Source organism: Dromiciops gliroides, chromosome 1 (assembly GCF_019393635.1).
Source record: "Dromiciops gliroides isolate mDroGli1 chromosome 1, mDroGli1.pri, whole genome shotgun sequence".
NCBI classification, from domain to species: Eukaryota; Metazoa; Chordata; class Mammalia; order Microbiotheria; family Microbiotheriidae; genus Dromiciops; species Dromiciops gliroides.
Genome location: NC_057861.1, coordinates 411,842,285 through 411,862,557, shown reverse-complemented (window position 1 = coordinate 411,862,557; position 20,273 = coordinate 411,842,285). Strand labels below are relative to the sequence as shown.

General features: G+C 37.3%; 1 protein-coding gene and 1 pseudogene across 1 annotated transcript; one reads left to right on the top strand and one right to left on the bottom strand.

Annotated features, from left to right (window-relative positions):
• The first annotated feature begins 4,059 nt into the window (after positions 1 to 4,059).
• On the top strand, positions 4,060 to 4,424 carry LOC122735621 (60S ribosomal protein L30-like). Its single transcript, XM_043977323.1, has one exon. The coding sequence runs from the start codon at positions 4,077 to 4,079 to the stop codon at positions 4,422 to 4,424; it is 348 nt and encodes a 115-aa protein (XP_043833258.1). The 5' UTR covers positions 4,060 to 4,076.
• Positions 4,425 to 11,108: 6,684 nt separating this feature from the next.
• On the bottom strand, positions 11,109 to 12,382 carry LOC122734398 (annotated as a pseudogene).
• Positions 12,383 to 20,273: the final 7,891 nt, after the last annotated feature.

Sequence of the window (20,273 nt, the reverse complement as noted above, 5' to 3'; positions counted from 1 at the left end):
AAAATACACAAAAACCCCAACAAAAACAAAGAAGCATACTATGCGCCAGGATTGCTGCCAGCTTTATTCTAAGCTAGACACATAGCCAGATATTCTCAGGTTCACTCTTACTGAACTCTGAGTCAATGCCAAAGTGGAACGGAGGTGGCTGTTATCTCTTGGCTGACTACAGCTCCTACTCTGAACATTAGTGTAGCATTAGTGTAGTGTTTTACAAATATCTCATTTTATCCACACAACAGATCTAGTAGGGAAAAAATTTTACTATCCCCATTTTATAGAAGTTTAAATCATTTAGCCACATTCACACAGCTAGTGTCCGAGATCATTCTTGAACTCAGATCTTCCTGGCTCCAAGTCCAGTGCTCTAACTACTTCATCATCTGACTAGATTTAGGAGAAGGGAAGTAACTACCTTCACCTTTTCAACTCCTTACCCATCCAGGACTGTGCCCATTAGCAGTAATGATCACATAACTCCATGCTGACCCCATTCAGCACTACATAAAGGAGGAAAGAAACAGAAGTTATTAACCAGAATTTTCCCTGTATGACTCTAATAATTCTATCTTCTGACCTTGTGCTCAGGAAATTGGTATGGTGGTAACTAGAGTCAGTGAAGAACTAAGATTCAAATGAAATAGCAAAGAAACCAGATATCCCTAGAGGAAAGACTGAAGAAATGAGCAAAAGTAATAACACCAAATACAATGAAAATATACTAAGCAATTAATAGAAAGCCAGAATAAAACTCCAGAAGAAATCACAATTCTGAAATCATTACAAGTAGAAGAAAAAAACCGGAAAGGAGAAAGAACAGTGTCAGACAAAATCTGGACATTTTTCTTGAATTAGTAGACACTCCAAACAATAAAACAGAGGAAATAGGACTCAAAAATTCAATGATAATATGACATATTATAGCAAAATCAAAAACAGATAATTTAGAAAATTCGTGTAATATCTATTACTAAAAACAACTAAGAAAACAGAGAGATAATTTGAAAAATCACTATATCTACCCCCAAAAAGGATTAGAAAAACATATTTTGGGGGCAGCTAGGTGGTGCAGTGGATAAAGCTCCAGCCCTGGATTCAGGAGGACCTGAGTTCAAACCCGGCCTCAGAAACTTGACACTTACTAGCTGTGTGACTCTGGGCAAGTCACTTAACCCTCATTGCCCAACAAAAAAAAAAAAGAAAAGAAAAATACATTTCAAGAAATCTGCCCATAACTTTAAACCAAAGGGCAAACTGAAAATAAATGGAATTCTCAGGTCACCATGTGAAATTTCAAATTAAAATGCCCAGAAATGTGATTGTCAAATTACAAAGTTTCTATATCTAAGAAAAAATAAACTGTAAGTATCCTAAAGAAAACAAATTAAACTCCATTATTTAATGTGATCTCTTTAATAGCAAAGATTGCCTTACTGTTCTATTTGTATCCCCAGCTCTTAGCACACTGTTTTGAATATAGTAAGCAATTAACAAATGCTTTATTCATTCATTCATATCACCTAAGAAGGAACTCCATGAATAATCACACAGGATTACACAGGAAATACAGGCAAAAGAAAAAGGTTGACACATTGGGATTAGTATCAGACCCATTAAATGAATGATTTTATTATCATATAAAATCATCTCATGCAGAGGTAGAATGGGGTGAAATCTCACATGAAAGAAACAGGAAAGGGCTTTTGGAATGGGGAGAGAGATGGGGGAGGAGTGGGGAAGTGAATGAACCTTACAGTCATCAGAATTAGCTCTAAAACCTTAATCTCATCAGAGATGGCTCACGGAGGGAATAACATACACACTCAATTGGGTAGAGTAATCTATCTAACCCTGCAGGAAAGTAGGAGGGAAAGGAGATAAGGAGGGAGGGGTGAAAGAAGGGAGGGCGGAGCAGGGGAGGGGGCAGTCAGAAGCAAAACACTTTTTAGGAGGGATAGGGTAAAAGAAGATAGAAAATGGAGTAAATATCATGGGAAGGGAATAGGATGGAGGGAAACAGTTAACAATAGTAATTGTGAAAAATTTTTTGAACCAGAGGTAAGATGATGATTGATGATTATAATAATGGATTGATGATGATTGGAGGAAGATGAGGATTGATTGATGCTGAGGACTTATTGATGATAAAGAGGATTGAATGAAGAAGATGAGGATTGATTGACAATGAAAAAGATTCACTGAGGATGATGATGAGGATTGATGGATTATGGTTGATTGATGATTGATTGATGATGATGATGGCAAACCATATGGTACTTACTTTGCTGGGCTATTGTGAAGGAAATTCTTTGTCAAGTTTAAGGTACTACATAAAAGTCATCTATTACTGTTGTTGCAATAATCAACCTCATAGGTTTATTGTAAGGAAATCTCTCTCTAATGTACTATATAATTGTTGTTTACTATTTTAAAAAAATGATGAGCAGGATACTATCAGAAAGACCTGGAGGGACCTGCATGAGCTAATGCAAAGTGAAATCTACTGTATACAAAATAACAGTAATAATGTGAGATGATCTGCTGTGAATGATGGTTATTTTCAGCAATGCAATAATCCAAAACAACTCTGAAGGTCTTATGAAAAAATGCAATCCATTTACAGAGAGAGAACTGATGGTATTTGAATACAGATTGAAACAAATTTTTTTGTTAGTTACTTTATCGGAAACAAAAAAATGATGAGCAGGATGCTATCAGAAAACCTGGAAAGACCTACATGAACTGATGCAGAGTGAAATGTACTGTATACAAAATAACAGCAATAGTGTAAGATGATCTTCTGTGAATGACTTGGTTATTTTCAGTAATGCAAAGATCCAAGATAACTCTGAAGGACTTATGAAAATTGCAATCCATCTACAGAGAAAAAACTGATGGTATGTGAAAACAGATTGAATCATGATTTTTTTGATAGTTTCTTACCATGAAGTTTTGTTTTTGTCTGTTTTCTTTTACAACCTGGCTAATGTGGAGATGTTTTGCATGACTACTGATGTATAACTTATATTGAATTGCTTGAGTTCTTGGGGGGGGGGAGGCAAGGAGGAAGAGAAGTTGGAACACAAAGTTTTAAAAATTGATGTCAAAATTTGTTTTTATGTGTAATTTGGAAAAATAAAATTCTTTTTTAAAAAATTATCTAATGCAGCTGCAAGGAGAGCAATCTCTCAAACTGACACTAACACCACAGAGAAAAATAAAGGGAAAGAGAGATACACAGAGACAGAGACAGACACAAAAAGATGAGAGAGAGAAACAAACAGACACACAGAGACAGAGACAGAAATAGAGACAGAGAAATGACAAGTTGGAGGTGGACTAGGGGAAGAAGAGATGAAATGATAAGGAACAAGCTGTTCCAATGAGTTTACTTTATAGTACTAGACAAAAGTTATAAAATTCATCTGAGGGAACAAAAGACATAAATCTCAAGGAAAATAACTGAAAAAAGTAGGAATTAGGGAGTCTAGGGTTTCCAAATTGCAAACTATATTATAAGTCAAAACTATTGGTACTAGTTAAAAAGTAGAAAAGTTGAAGAATGACTCAGAAGCAATCAAACATAGTAACCTAACATGTGAAAATCCAAGAACACAAACTTCTATGTTAAGGACTCCCTAAGAACTTCTGTGAAAACTGGAAAGTAGTTTGGCAGATTTTAAACTTCAATCAATATCGTATACCATATAACATTATATGCTCCAAATGGATATGCAATATAAAATATCACATTGTTAAAAAACTTAGAGAATGAAAGGATGCACTTTGCAAAACAAGGTGCAGAAGCTGAATTCTTAAGTAAATATGGGATAGTCTATCATAATAGATAAAATAGAAAATTTCGATTATATAACTTGAAAAAATTTGTACAAGTAAAATCAATTACAGCTAAGATAAGGGAAAATATTTTTATGGCAAATATCTTTGATAAAGAACTGAGAGTCGGCTTCCAGTCCCGCCCCTGAAGAGCACTGCATTGTGGGAGTTCCTTGCTTTCTCGCTTCCCGGCCATGTTGGCGGCAGGCTGAGGGTCCTCCCGCACCGCAGGCAGGAAGATGGTGGCCGCAAAGAAGACGAAAAAGTCTCTGGAGACCATCAACTCGAGGCTCCAGCTGGTGATGAAAAGCGGCAAATACGTGCTAGGCTACAAACAGACCCTGAAAATGATCAGACAAGGCAAAGCCAAATTGGTCATCTTGGCCAACAACTGCCCAGCCTTGAGGAAATCAAAGATTGAATATTACGCTATGTTGGCCAAAACTGGCGTACATCACTACAATGGCAACAACATTGAATTGGGTACAGCATGTGGGAAGTACTACAGAGTTTGTATACTGGCTATCATTGATCCAGGTGATTCTGATATCATTAGAAGCATGCCAGAACAGACCAGTGAAAAGTAAACTAACTGTACAAAAGTATTCTTTAATAAACTGGCCAAAGCTTGTTTAAAAAAAAAAAAGAACTGGGAGTCAAGATAAATCATCAGTCACAAAAGAATTGACACAGAAAGATTTTGTAAGACATTCTATAATAAATAATAGTCAAAATGAAAAAGGCTTTGAAAGAAAAAAATACAAACTGTTCACAATCATAGCAAAAATTTCTCGAAATAACTTATAATAAAAATTCAAATTAAGATCACTGACTCTGAGAATTTATATCAGATTGATGTACATATTGATGTACAATAGATAAAATAATTAATCTTGGAGAGACTGTATAAGAAAACAGGTGAAGTAAGGGATCAATAAATAGAGTGCTGTATTTAGAGCCAACAAACCTCACACTTACTGGTTGTGACCCTGAGTAAGTCATAACCTCTCTTCCTCATCTATACAATTGGGGTAATAATAGTACCTCCTTCACAGAATTGTCATGGGAATTAAAAAAGGTAATATTCATGAAGTACTTTGCAAACTTTAAAGTTTTATATAATTGTTAGCTGTTATTATTGGTGAAGCTGTAATTGGTTCAACCATTCAATAGATGCTTTGGAATTATATTAGAAAAATCAATAAAGTATATGGACCCTCCAATCTATCTATGCCTATATAACTATATAGTATATGCCTATATAACTATAATGCATATACCCCTAAGGAAACCAAAGACAGCAAGAAAGGTCATATATATATATGTGTGTGTGTGTGTGTGTGTGTGTGTGTGTGTGTGTGTGTGTGTGTGTATATATATGTATGTATGTATATGTATATATGTATATGTATATATATAAATATAATCTATCATAAGGCTTTTTGTTATAACAAATAATAGAAAACAAAGTGGGTGCCCATCAGTTGGGGGGAAAAATTATTATACTGTGGTGTATGAATGTCATAAAACATTATTGCACCATAAGAAAAGACAAATATAAAGTGTTAAGAGAAACTTGGCAACAGCTGTATGAACTGATGCAGAATGAAGTATGACCAGGAGAAAAACTTATACAATGACCTCTATAATATAAAGAAAAACAGGGAGATATGATAAAAAAGATGGAGGACTAACCGTTTTCTGATTCCCATCAGATCTCTCCAAAATGGAAATTATGCACCAAAAATAAACTTCACTTGTCTCCACTGATTTAGGAAACCTAAATCTAAAAAATCCTTTTTTTTTTTTTGTGGGGCAGTGAGGCTTAAGTGACTTGCCCAGGGTCATACAGCTAGTCAGTGTCAAGTGTCTGCGGCCAGATTTGAACTCAGGTACTCCTGAATCCAGGACCAATGCTCTATCCCCTGTGCCACCTAGCTGCCCCTAAAAAATCTAATCTTTTAAAAAGAAATATTTGAAAAAGGCAAACAAATACACCTATGAAGTGACCTCTATACCGAGCTCACTTAGCACCCCTCACCCACACTCCACACTTCCTGTAGCATGATCAGCTTACAACAAAACCCAACTCCACACACCACTCTCCCTTCCCTCTTTCCATGATAAGGAGATCCCAGCTCCAACCTGCAGAATTCAGTTAGGACCAGGACAGATAACCATCCTGCCTCTACAAAGATCCAGGCTATTGAAGCCTGCTGGGACCATATAACCTGTGCTGCAGGGGCAGAGTTCTATGCTGCAAAAGATCTCTGTGGGTGAGCCTAGAACAGAGGGAATAGGATAAGACATAGGAGACAGTGTATGAAGGCACTAAGAGACATTAAGCCAGAGAAAAAGTACTCAGTACCCAGTTAGGACCTGTTCTGTTCACTCAAAAAGCCCCAATTAGGGCTTGTTCTGTCCAGGGCAAAAGACCTAAGCTGGTGTACCATGATTTTTCCAGGGTGGAAGGAAGCTAAGACATTTGCTTTAAGATATAGTCCCGAAGGAAACAATTTTCAGAGGGGAGTAAGTTTGACTCAGAAATTAATTAATTGGAGAAAATAAGGTGGGGGAGAGTATTGAAATTATGAAAGACTGAATGAAGAAAAAATTCAAAGACCTTGAACATAAGTATATAAATCAACAAGGAAATCATTAACAGCAAAAAACCAAAACAAAACAAAACAAAACATGGCTTCCGGATCAGAAATCTATGAAGAAATACTACAAAGAAAGAAAGCACCTCATGAGAAGTAAGAGCTTGTGGAATCTGAGAACACAGAATCACACCATGGTTCTCCTGAGGGATTCAAAAGAGAAATGAGAATTATGTGGACAGAATGTATTATCTTCACAGCAAAAACAAGTGGGCAGAATAGAAAACAAGAATGTAAGATGGCAAGTCTCACCAAAGAAACAGAAGAGAACAAGGAATTTAGAATGCAAATATAGAAGAAAAAAAGCAAAAACAAAAAACAGGAACATTAAAACAAAACATACTCACTACAAAATCAATCAACATTTTTTAAATGCCTACTATTTGCCAGGTAGTGTGCTAAGAGGATACAAAAAGAGACCATAGATAGTTCCTGTCCTCTAAGAACAAATGAGGTGAAAAAAGAGTTAGTAGGAGTAGGTTTAAGGTAAAGTAAATGGGATTAAGGTAAAATAACTTAAGGAATACAGTACTATGCTTATAGAAGGAGAGAAAAAAGTCATAATGTGAAAAAGAAACCAAATATTTGAAACAGATGAAGGAAATATAAACCTAACTCATAACTTTAAATATGAATGTATTTTTTAATCTAATAAAATGAAAAAGTGTCAGATTGGATACAAAAGCAAAACCCTATAATCTGTTGCTTATGAGAAACACACACACAAAAACTAAGTAATATCAATAATAAGCCTATATACTTCAAATGCCTTAGCATCCAAATTCATAAAGGAAACATTATTTGAGCTACAAGAAGAAATAGTTGCACAATAGTGACAGGAGACTTCAGTATCCCTCTATCAGTTTTGGATGTCTAACAAAAAGATAAACAACAGAAAAAATATGGAACTGAACAAATTTCCAGAGAAACTAGAATCAAAAAACTTATGATACCTTCTAAATGGGACTGCAAAAGAATATATTTATTTCTCAGCACCAAAAAAACAACAACCATGTACTCAGCCACAGAAATATTGGAAATAAATATATAAAGGCAGAAATAATTAATGTACCATTTACAGACCATAACACAATAAAAATAGAAATTTGTTCAGGAGCTACAAACAAAAGATACTGTTGAAAATTAAATATAGTTTCTATTGCCTGTCTCTTACAAAAATTAATAAACAGATCAGAGAAACTAATCTTATAATATCTCCTACAATTTGTTTCCATACTTGTCCTCCTACCAAAAAAAAAAGCAGATCAGACAACATGTCTCCTACCCAAAAAACAAACAAAAACAAACAAACAAAAAACCCAGATCAGAGAAGACAGGAAAAACATAATACCAATTTATTTTGTCCCAAGAAGAAATATAACATGATCATGCTGGAGACTCTTCCAAAGAAGGGAGCTCAAAGACTCCTTCTTTCTAAAGGTTTTTAAGGTTTCTTTGTTCACTGGTTACAGAATAACTTCATGAGTATACCAATTAACCTAAAGCATATATTATAACAGGCAGCTTAAAGACACAGGAAGGGTTTATCAAAGACAAGGATGCCTCTATTTACTCTCTTGGGGAAAGAAGATAGTGAATGGGGACTTATTAGTTGAAGTTTAGTCAAAAGGGGCACTTTCCAGGGTCTCATAAAATCCATTTGGATAATAATGCAGCTCCATCAAATCCAGGTGATCCATACATTCAAGTTAACAATATAGACCTTAAATAGATACTTTACAATGAAATCCAAAATAATGAGTGGGTCAAAGAACAAATGTAGAAATAACTGATAACAGGGCAGTTAGGTGGCACAGTGCATAAAGCACTGGCCCTGTATTCAGGAGGACCTGAGTTCAAATCTGGACTCAGACACTTGACACTTACTAGCTGTGTGATCCTGGGCAAGTTATTTAACCCTCATTGTCCCATCCCCTCCCCCCCCAAAATAGTATATGTCAGAAATAATTGATAACTATGTAAAAAATTATAATAATGGAAAAACATGCCAAAATTTCTGGGATCCACCATACTCATAATCCCTACAAACATACATTAACAAAATATAAAAAGATAAGATTAATAAACTGAATATACATTTTTCAAAATTAGCAAGCCAACAAATAAACAAATCTTAAATAAGCACCTAAGAGAAGACATTAAAAATTGGAGGGAAAATGAATTGTAAACAAAAAAAAAAACCATAGAAAGGATAAATGAGACAAAGAGTTGGTTTTTTGAAAGGACTAATAAAATTTATAAGCCCTTAAATAATCTGATTAAAAATAGAACAGAAGATCAAATTAATAAAATAGCAAATGAGCTGGGTAAAATCAAAAGAAATTCAGAAGACATAAAAAGAATAATCAGAACATATTATATACATGCTAACAAAAACAAAAAAGAAATAGAGAATACCTTCAAAAATATAAAATATACAAACTCTCGGAAGACCAGAGATCTTAAATAACCCAAAATCAGAAAAGGAAATAGATCTGCCTATAAAAGAATTACCAAAAAAAACTCCTTTACTGATAAATTTATAGGAGACTTCTATCAATTTTTTTTTTAAAAACCATAGTGTCCATCCTTTCCAAATTAGTCAAAAAAATTGAGGAAGAAAGCACCAACCAGAATACTTTTATGAAACAAATATAATCTTGATACCTATACCAGGGAAAGATAAAACAAAGGAGGGGCAAAAATATAGGCCAATATCATTAATGAATATTGACTTTTAAAAATTAACAAAATTCTGTTAAACACACTTCAGTGATTTATCCAAGAAAACATTCATTATGACCCAGTGGGATATAAGATGGTTTAACAATAGGGAAAAAAATCAACAAAATTAGCCATATTAAAAATGAAAACATCTAAAACCACGTAATCATCTCAATAGATGCTGAAAGGGGCTTTAACAAAGTATAACACTATGCTAAACACACACAGAGTACAGGCATAGAGGAACCTTTTTATCATGAAATGAAGATGCTTTTATGATATGATGAAAAGTTTTGGTTTTAGACAAAATCAAAAAATAATATCATATAAAATGAGGATATACTAAAATGTTTTGTAATAAATACAAGAGTGCAGCAAGGATGCCTACTATATCCACTATTATTTGATTTTATTCTGGAAATGCTAGCAACAGCAATAAGACAGGATAAAGAATATAAAAGAATAAAGATAGGCAAAGAGGAGATAAAACTATCTCTATTTGCTGACCGCATTCTATATACTTGGAAAGTCCTAAAGAATCAACAAAGATACTAATTGAGAAAATGAATAGCTTCAGCAAAGTTTTCATGCTATGAAATAAATCCTTAAAAATCAACAACATTTCACTATGAAATATCAAAACACAAGAAGCTATAATAGAAACAGAAGTATTATTTTAAATAACTACACATGCATAAACTATCTAGAGATCAATCTCCCAAAGCACATAAAAGACTGTATAGATTCAATTATAAAATGATCCTTACGGGGCGGCTAGGTGGCGCAGTGGATAAAGCACCGGCCCTGGATTCAGGAGTATCTGAGTTCAAATCCGGCCTCAGACACTTAACACTTACTAGCTATGTGACCCTGGGCAAGTCACTTAACCCCCATTGCCCTGAAAAAAAAAATATATAAAATGATCCTTAAAGAAATAAAGAATAACTTTTATTCAGTGTTCATGGCTAGGTTATAATAAGAAAAATGGCAACATTACCTAAATTAAATTACACTTTTTTGCGTGTGGGACAATGAGGGTTAAGTGACTTGCCCAGGGTCACACAGCTAGTGTCAAGTGTCTGAGACTGGATTTGAACTCAGGTCCTCCTGAATTCAGGGCCAATGCTTTATCCACTGCACCACCTAGCTGCCCCCTAAATTACACTTTTAATTCCATACTAATCAAATTACAAAAGGGATGCTTTACAGAACTTGAAAAAATAATAATAACATCCATTTGGAAAAACAAAATATCAAGGGAAATGATAAAAAGTAGCGATGAAAGAGCAACAGCACCCATAGACCTCAAACTCTATTATAAAGCAGAAGTCATGAAAATCATCTCTTTTTTGGTAAAAAAATAAAGGGATAGATCAGTGAAACGGACTAGATGAGGAACAACCAAAAAGACAGAGTTTAGTAATCTGGTGTGTGCTAAAGTAAAAAGCATAAATTACCTAGGAAAAAACTCCTTATTTGATAAAAAATGCTGGGAAAATTAGAAAGCAATATGACAGAAATTAGGCTTAAATAAACCCCTTGCAATATATTCCACAATTGTTTTTGTTAGTCCTTCATTCTCAAAGAGGACCATAATATCAGAGTGATGTTTTGACTTGGACTAAATCGGATTTAAGTGAGGGAGGGCTGTGCAAGGTCACCAACCTCACTCTCTCCCCCAGAGGCCATCTGGGTCCAGTGGCAAGGTATACACCAGGACAAGTGGAGATGGCCCTGGATGTTTTAAGGCAATTGGGGTTAAGTGACTTGTCCAGGGTCACACAGCTAATAAGTGTCTGAGGTGAGATTTGAACTCAGGTTCTCCTGACTCTGGTGCCAGTGCTCTATCCACTGCGCCACCTAGCTGCCCTCATATTCCACAATGCATTTTTTTTTTAAAATAACCTCCATTTATTGAGAATCCACCAGCTCCAAGTTGGCCTGGAAACATTAGGCAGCTTCCTCTTTTGCAACTCGGTCCTTTTTGAGTGGTCCCATGAAAGCTTTCTTCTCCTCCACAGTCTGGAAGCGGCCATGGCCAAACTTGGAGGTGGTGTCAATAAACTTCAAGTCTATCTTCTCCAGGGCCGGCGTTTGGTCTGTACCAGCAGAGACTTACGCAGGGTGAGGACCCGCTTCTTGGTCCCAACAACACAACCTTTCAGCATGATAAAGTCATTGGTCACCTCACCATAATGGACAAAGCCTCCCAGAGGGTTGATGCTCTTGTCAGACAGATCGTCATCAGTGGACGCATTGTTTTTGATCAGCTTGCCATCCTTGATCTGGTAACCCTGGCCAATCTTGTAAATCTTTTTGTTGATCTCAGTGTGATGGTGGTAGCCCTTCTGACCAGCACGAGCCACAGAGAAGGCCACACGGGCAGGATGCCAAGCGCCAATACACGCCACCTTACGCAGGCCTCGGTGAGTTTTCCAGGGCAGTTTCTTTGTGTGCCAGCGGCTGTTGACACCTTTGTAACCCTTGCCCTTGGTCACTCCAATGACGTCAATCATTTCATCTTGTCCAAACACAGTGGACACTGGTACCTGCTGCTCCAGCTTCTCCCGGGCCCAGTCCAGTTTCTCAGCCACACTGCCACCATTCACCTGGATCTCCATCAGGTGAGACTTCTTCTGCCTCAGAGGGAGCAGGCGCATCTGGGTGTGGGCAATGACTCGGATAACCTGACAGTACTTCTTCATGCTGTTAAAGTCTTTCTCCAGCTTCTTCTTGCCATCATCATCTTGCCACTTCTTGCAGTACTTGGTGAAGGCCTTCTTCTTGGACTTATGCCAGTTCTTGTAGAATCGCCTCTTACACTCATCACTGATGTGCTCAGCAAAGATGGTTTTGAAGCTCCGGAGACCTCGAGGGGTCTGAACATAACCCACGATGCCTACAATGACCATGGGGGGCGTCTCCACAATGGTGACGGCCTCGACCACTTCCTTCTTGTTGACCTTTGAGCCGGGCCTGTCCACCTCTTGCACGATGTGGGTCATGCCTGCCTTATAGCCCAGAAAAGCGGTCAGGTGGATGGGCTTGCTGGGGTCATCTTTGGGGAAGCTCTTCACCTTTCCCCGGTGCCTGCTGCTTCGATTTCGGGTCAGGAAGCCCAGAGACCCATGCCTGGGAGCAGAAAATTTCCTGTGGGACATGATGCTGCTGCGGCTGCCGCCAAGGCAAACTGGAAGAGCCCACAATGCATTCTAAATGAATATACACCCTTAATATTAACGATCATACTATAAAAAAAGAAGAGACACAGATTATATACCTCTCATAGCTATGGGTAGAAGATGCATTCTTAATCTAACAAGACATAAAGGCAATTACAAAAGATAAAATAGATAACTGCTTACTTGAATCTGAAAAGCTTCTGCACAGACATTAATATACCTATGATAAGAAGTGAAGTTGGTTGAATGGGAAAAATAATCTTTGTATCAAATGTTTCTGATAAGTATTTGATATCCTAGATAGATAAACAAATATTTTTCCAAACAATAAGTCAAGGTCTCTTGGGAATTTATGCACAATAGATAAACATTTTCCATAACCAATCAAAACACAACCTTCTAATAAGTATAATTCTATGAAAAATATGGGGGAGACTACAAAAGCTATAATTAGAAAAGTTTCATAAATGTCCTTTTTTATGCCACTTATTCGAAACTTAGATCTTTGCTTTAGGGTTCAACTCTAAAGAATGGATGTTAATTCCTCTGGATTTTTTTTGGAGGGGGGCTTGGGGCAATGAGGGTTAAGTGACTTGCCCAGGGTCATACAGCTAGTAAGTGTCAAATGTCCGAGGCCAGACTTGAATTCAGGTCCTCATGAATACAGAGCCAGTGCTTTATCCACTGTGCCACCTAGTTTCCCTGCTTAAAGTTTTTAAACTATACTTTCTAAATAACAGTCTTTGGAACTGTTAAAACATAAAGAAATTGTTTTCTCCTAGAACTGAAAAACATAAATATAATTATCAAATGAGATAGAAGTGTCATGCCAGGTATAGGTCAGGTCCTGGTTTATAATTTGTTCACAGGAATTCTTTCTGCTCATAGATAGCAATAAAAATTATCATAAAAGCCATGACCCACATCTTGAGATGTTTCATTAGTACTACAGCCAAGGCTATCCTTGACACCAAATGACCTCATGGGTTTCAACAGCGAAAGCCTGGAATACAAACAGCAAATCTCCCAACCTCAATTGAATACTCACAATTGAAGTGGATACAGTACAAGGGAAAGCAACATGGCACACCAAAAAATGTATTTTGCCTCCCAGAAGAACTGGGTTCAAATCTCAGCTCTGGAACTTATTCTCTGTAAGAATCTGAGCACTCATTTCATGCCTCTGTCATCTTTCTCTGCAAAATGAGGTAGCTGAACTAGATAAGGTCTAAGATCCTTTACAGTTTATATATATATATATATATATATATATATATATATATATATACATATATATGATATGATCTTAGCTGCAAAGGTGGATAATAAGCTGTTTTAGCATCTGCTTTATTACATACCCAAACCAGTGATGATAAACAAGGTAGGATCACCAGGAAGTCATACTACAAAACTTCAAATAAAACAGCTTCAGTGTAAAGGGCTAGAAAACCACAGGAACAAACCATCTGATTTATTAAACACCTATTATGGGCCAGTACTGTAATAGGCACCAGGGATACAAAGACTGTGATAAAACAGGGGCTGCCTTCCAAGAACTTACATATATTTGGCAAGGGAGGAAGCAAAATGGACTAGTCTTGTGACTTCATGGTGTAAGGAACTCCCAGTAAGGAAACTCATTCTCTGGTTGCAGATCACTGCCTTCTCTGCAACTTAGTCTTAGATCAGTGAGGGTAAATAGCAATGGTTTCATTTTTGGCCAAAAACCATGAGGGCCTTTCCCTCCTAGATTTCTTTCCTTCCTTCCTTCCTTCCTTTCTTCCTTCCTTCCTTCCTTCCTTCCTTCCTTCCTTCCTTCCTTCCTTCCTTCCTTCCTTCCTTCCTTCCTTCCTTCCTTCCTTCCTTTCTTTCTTTCTCTATTCATTCATTTATTTGTTTTTACTAGGTAAAGGAGGCCATTCTTTGCCTCTTTTTTTCCTAGCCTTAATCACTGAATGGGTGTTGCCTTAGGCAACAAGAAAGATCTTAGCTTAAAAAGGCCAAGGTCTCCCACTATATCCAGAACCAACTCCAGTCATCCTGATGTATATCTTGCAATCTGGACCCAGATGGCCCTGGAGGAGAAAGTGAGGGTGGTGATTTTGCAGTCTTCCTTCACTTAAATCCAATGCACTTGAAGTCACGACATCACCTCCCAATGTCATGGTCTTCTTCAAGAATGAAGGACAAATAATTAAATAAACAAACAAATAAATAGATGAATAAACAAACAAATACATAAATAAATAAATAAGAATGAAGGACAAACAATAACAACAATAGTCTTAGAGAGTTTCATAGAACCCTAATGAGTGACTTGTCCAGAGTTACACAATTAGTATTTGCTGAAGGCAGGATTTGAATCAAGGTCTTCAGGATTCAAGGCTAGCTCTTTATCCACTGTATCTCATTGTCTCTCATATATGACATAAACAGTCATTTGGAGGTGAGAGCACTCTGTCTGGGGGATCAGGAAAGGTTTTATGTGCATAGTGATGCATGAGCTGAGTTTTGAAGGGAACCAGTCAAGTCAACAAGTCAACAAGCAAAATTACAAGAATATCTGCAAAATTAGAAAGTCTTACCATCTACAGTTTCCACTTACACTTTGTTCAGGCCAGCCCCCACAACAATGGTGAACACTTTTAGCCAGCTTGCATCTGTTTTCTGACCACTTAGCATTGATAATCATAATGTTACTGAACAAATTTATATCTTTGACTCTACATATAGTATATAAATCATGGATGCTTATTGAAGAAAGAAGAGAATTAGAAGACACTGGATATCAAGAGCATTGAACACCTTCAAAATGAAAGTGACTATATCTCAAAAGACAAAAAACAGCAGGGGAGTCATTTCAGAAGTAGCTATATTTGTGCAGTATAAAATCTATTATTCAAAGGTCAAAACTGACATCAATCTAGAAGAAAGGATAAAGAATAGAAGATATTACATACAAAAACCTCTCACTGGAACTATGTTGTATTTAAATTATATCATCATTATATACAATATCAGTAAGCTATTAACTTTGAAAAATTAAACATAGATAAAAATAAAAACTTTAACTCTGATTATCACTATTTTAGAGAAGTTTAAATGATGTAAAGGAATTACTTGAATGAGGAGGCCAAAATGGACCGGGTGCCACCTCCATGGGCAAACACTTAATGTCCTCAAAAAGCAAAGAAACATGCCAACATTAATACCAGTTTACTAGCTCATGTTTAATGCATGTTCAGGATTTTTTGTTGTTCAGTTGTGTTTCAGTCATTCTGACTCTTTGTGACCCCATTTGAGGTTTTCTTGGAAAGGATCCTAGAGTAGTTTGTCATTTCCTTCTTCAGCTCATTTTACAGATGAGAAAACTGAGGCAAACAAGGTTAGGTGACTTTTCTAGGGTCACACAGTCAATAAGTTTCTGAGATCAGATTTGAACTCGGGAAGATTCATCTTCCTGACTCCAGACCTGGTACTTTATCCTCTGCACCATCTAGCTGCCCCATATTCAGGATAGAATGAATGTTCATTAGACCTCAGAATGTAACCAACCTTTCTAATATCGATGGGAAAATAAGTTGTGACATCCAAACAACTAAGTTATAAACTTTTGAAATACTATCTCTTAAGTTGTTGGTTTGGCATATAATTTCAGTCCATATATTTGGAAAAGTTGGTTGAGCACAATTCACTTGATATCAACTAACATTGATCTTATCTTTCTTTAAAGGGCAGAATCTATTCTTTTAAAATCCAACTCAGGGGGGCAGCTAGGTGGTGCAGTGAATAAAGTACCAGCCCTGGAGTCGGGAGGACCTGAGTTCAAATCCATCCTCAGACACTTGACACTAGCTGTGTGACCCTGGGCAAGTCACTTATCCCTCATTGCCCCACAAAAAAAAAATTTAATGTTAAGCATTAATAAATAAAACATGCTGTTAATTTTTTAAAAATCCAACTCAGTTACTTCTGAAACAACTTAATAAATTCATTAGCACTTTAAATTAATCAGTAAATGTTTTATTAAAAGCTGTTCATTCCCAAAATCCTTGATAAAAGTTTGTGGTATGGACAGGGGTGGGGTGCCTTAACAAAATCAAACCAACTTTACCTCATTTGATTCACATCTGAAGAGCCCCCTGTCCTCCACTTCCTGCACATATCAGGAGAGGACAACTAAAATGATAGCATCCATCATTATGAGATCAGCAGAAATTTCTTCTCCCTAAACCTAACCTCTGCTTTGGTGTCAATTTGATCAATACTGATTGGGGGAATATAAGTAAGGAAGGACCATTCATCTTAGTCTAGGAGAACTTAGTCTAGGACTTGAATCAAGTCCATTTTTTGTTCATCTTTTCTTACAATCTACTTTTGAGACAGGAAAGTAGTAGATACTACCATTGCCTCAATTGTGTAGATAAGGAAAACAATTGTCAGGGCTCAGAGTAGAACACAGAATTCCTGAGCCCATATCTCAGTACTCTTTTCACTGCACCACAATATTTCTGTTGGGAATCCAAGTTTATTTTAGAGCTTTCTTAAAAACAATTGAGATCTTATTCCCTGTCCCAACATGCAATTCTATTTCTCAGCATGGTATGGTGGAAAGAATGATGGATCTGGAATCAGAAGACCTGCGACCTACTACTTCTTAGACCTTGGGCAATTCCTGTCCCCCTCCTAGGCCTCAGTTCCTTCATCTGTAAAATGAGCGGGTTGCACTAGATGGCTTCTAAGGTCCCTTCCAGTCTCACTTAATGAGAATATGATCTTTTTTTTTTTTTTTTTAGTGAGGCAATTGGAGTTAAGTGACTTGCCCAGGATCACACAGCTAGTAAGTGTTAAGTGTCTGAGGCCGGATTTGAACTCAGGTACTCCTGACTCCAGGGCTGGTGCTCTATCCACTGCGCCACCTAGCTGCCAAGAATATGATCTTTAAGGTCCCAGTGTACAAGGAAGACTTTACACATCTATATTTCAATTTTTTTCATTCTCCCACTCAAAGGGCTCTTCGTGGTTTGAAATAGCTTCCTATGCAGCCCCAATGATTTTGACAAATGAAGTTATCAAAGACAGTGCTTACTTTACTTGCTAGAGAAAAAAATCCCCTCATTTTTAGCCTTGACTTATTTCCTCAGTCTCTCTCACTGTCTCTCTGTCACTGTCCCTGTTTCTGCCTCTGTCTCTGTCACTTCGTCTATCTCTTTTTCTTCTCTTTGTCCTTCTTCCTCCTACCTCTATCAGTCTCTGTCCCTCTCACATTCAAATTCATGCCCCCCTACATGAGTGACAATTTTTCCTTTGCCCACTGCAAAAAGGAGCTCATGTATACCAGACTTTGCTTGATCTGGGATGACTTTGAGGGAAACAGGATCTGAGGGAATTGAAATCAATTCCTGAAAGCCCTGCATCAATCTGATCTGCCCCCAGCAAGTTAATTTAGTTTGGTTAGTTATAGTATGTTTATTATAGTCCTAGAAGGGAATCAGAATGAACTGACTACCTCTCTCTCTCTCTCTCCCTCTCTCTCTCTCTCTCTCTTTTGGTGAGGCAATCAGGGTTAAGTGACTTGCCCAGGGTCACATAGTTAGTAAGTGTCAAGTGTCTGAAGCTGGATTTGAACTCAGGTACTCCTGACTCCAGAGCCAGTACTCTATCCACTGAGCCACCTAGCTGCCCCAAAGTAACATTCTTTTTATTTATTTATTTGTTTGTTTGTTTGTTTTGTTTATTTATTTAATTATTTGGGGGGCAATGAGGGTTAAATGACTTCCCCAGGGTCACACAGGTAGTAAGTATCAAGTGTCTGAGGCCAGATTTGAACTCAGGTCCTCCTGAATCCAAGGCCGGTGCTTTATCCACAGTGCCACCTAGCTGCCCCCTGACTACCTCTCAAACAAGTTGTTTCAAACAAGATCTTCAGGATTCCCCACAGAGTAAGCCATGCTCCTAACCTCTACCCCCAATCTGATCTTGCTTCCCTTCAAATCAGCCCCAAGGATGGGGGCATCAGAAGATTGAGGTTCAAATTCTAGTTCCACTTTCTACCTACATGACCTTAGGCAAGTCTTTTAATTTCTTTGGACCTCAGTTTCCCCAGATATAAAATAAGGGCTAAGAACTAGATCCTCTCCATTTCTAGATCTATGATCAGTCAAGAAACATTTGTTAAGTACCTACTATGTGCCAAGCACTGGGGGTACAAATACAATCAATGAAACAATCCGTACATGTAAGCAGCTGACATTATAAAGGGGAAAACAACAAATGTATGTGTGAGAGACAGAGACAGTGAGACAGACAGAAAAACAGAGACAGAGACAGAAATAGAGAAGCAGAGATACAGAGAGACACAGAGAGAATAAATATAAAGAGAATAAATATAAATAATACAAAATAATTATAAAAGGTAGTTTGGGAGGGAGAACTTTAGTGATTAGAGAAGAGTCAGGAAAGAGTTTGGGTAGAAGGCAGTATTTGAGCTGAGTCTTGAAGAGATGGATTCTGTGAGGCAAAGGTGAAGAGGAAGTTCCTTCCAAGCATGGTGGACAGCCAGGAGAAGGCCTAGAGATGGGAAATGCAGTATCACATGTGAAGAACACAGAGAAGGCCAGTTTGACTGGAATTGAGAGTGATGTCCAATGAGATTGGAAAGCTAGGTTAGGGCCAGGTTGTAAAAGGCTTTAAAGATTTAACAGAGGGGGGCAGCTAGGTGGCGCAGTGGATAAACACTGGCCCTGGATTCAGGAGGACCTGAGTTCAAATCCAGCCTCAGACACTTGGCACTTACTAACTATGTGATCCTGGGCAAGTCACTTAACCCTCATTGCCCCCACAAAAGGAAAAACAAAAACAAAAATGCCGTAAGATTTAACAGAGGAACTTATATATTAAAATAGAGGCAGTAGGAAGCAACTGGAGTTTATTGAGTAAGAAAGTAACATGGTCAGATTTGTACTTAAGAAAAAAATCACTTTGGCAGCAGTATAGAAGATGGAATGATGAGGCAGGGAGACCAATTTGGAGATTGCTGCTATAATCTAGTCAAGAAGTGATGAGAGCCTGAACTAAAGCGATGGGTATGTGAGTGGAGAGAAGGGACTGGATATGCTATGTTGATGAGCCACATAGGGTGCATGAGTGATGAGTCCAAGACAATGCTGACATTATAAACCTAGAAGACAAGAAGGGAAAAAAAAAATGGGCAAGTTTGGAAGAAGCTAGAGTGTGTGTGGGGAGGGGGAGAGGGGTGGTAAAGATAATGAGTTTTGTTTTTTTATCTTTTGACATAGCCCCAAATAAACAAACTTTTACTCTCTTTGACCTGAGAAGATCAGGCCTTATTTTGACATTTTTATTATTAAACTCTTGGGAGTACTCTACTACTCTGGGCTTCCAAGGGATTTATTGCTAATCCTTAATTCCTCCCCAGCTTCAAAGGCTTTACCTCTGGCTCTGCAGAAGAATTTGGATTCTAAACTGGTACACATCAGCATTTGAATAGGACATTACTCCATCCAATCAACAAAAACAAAATGGGATCTCAAAAGTTTAAGAGGCATAACATTTTCTCTCCTGCTCTGTAACTACCCACCAGACAGTCATAAAAGCACTGGTTTCCAGAAAATTTTTATTTCCCACAGATTTACTTAATTCATCTAAATCTTAACACATTAGGAGGTAGCCACATTAACCAAAGTCACAAATGCCTTTGTCACTGCCAAGGATTAAATGAAAAGATTTTCCACCTCATTGATTTTGCTAGTGAACAACTCCTCCTCCCCCTCCTCCCCCCACCCCCTACCCCATTTGTTTTATAGCCTTCCCATCAGAGTGGTAAGAAAGTTTGATAGGATGTCCTATC

Coding starts and splice junctions, on each gene's coding strand:
- LOC122735621 (XM_043977323.1), top strand. CDS start 4,077: ATGGTGGCCGCAAAGAAGACGAAAAAGTCTCTGGAGACCATCAACTCG.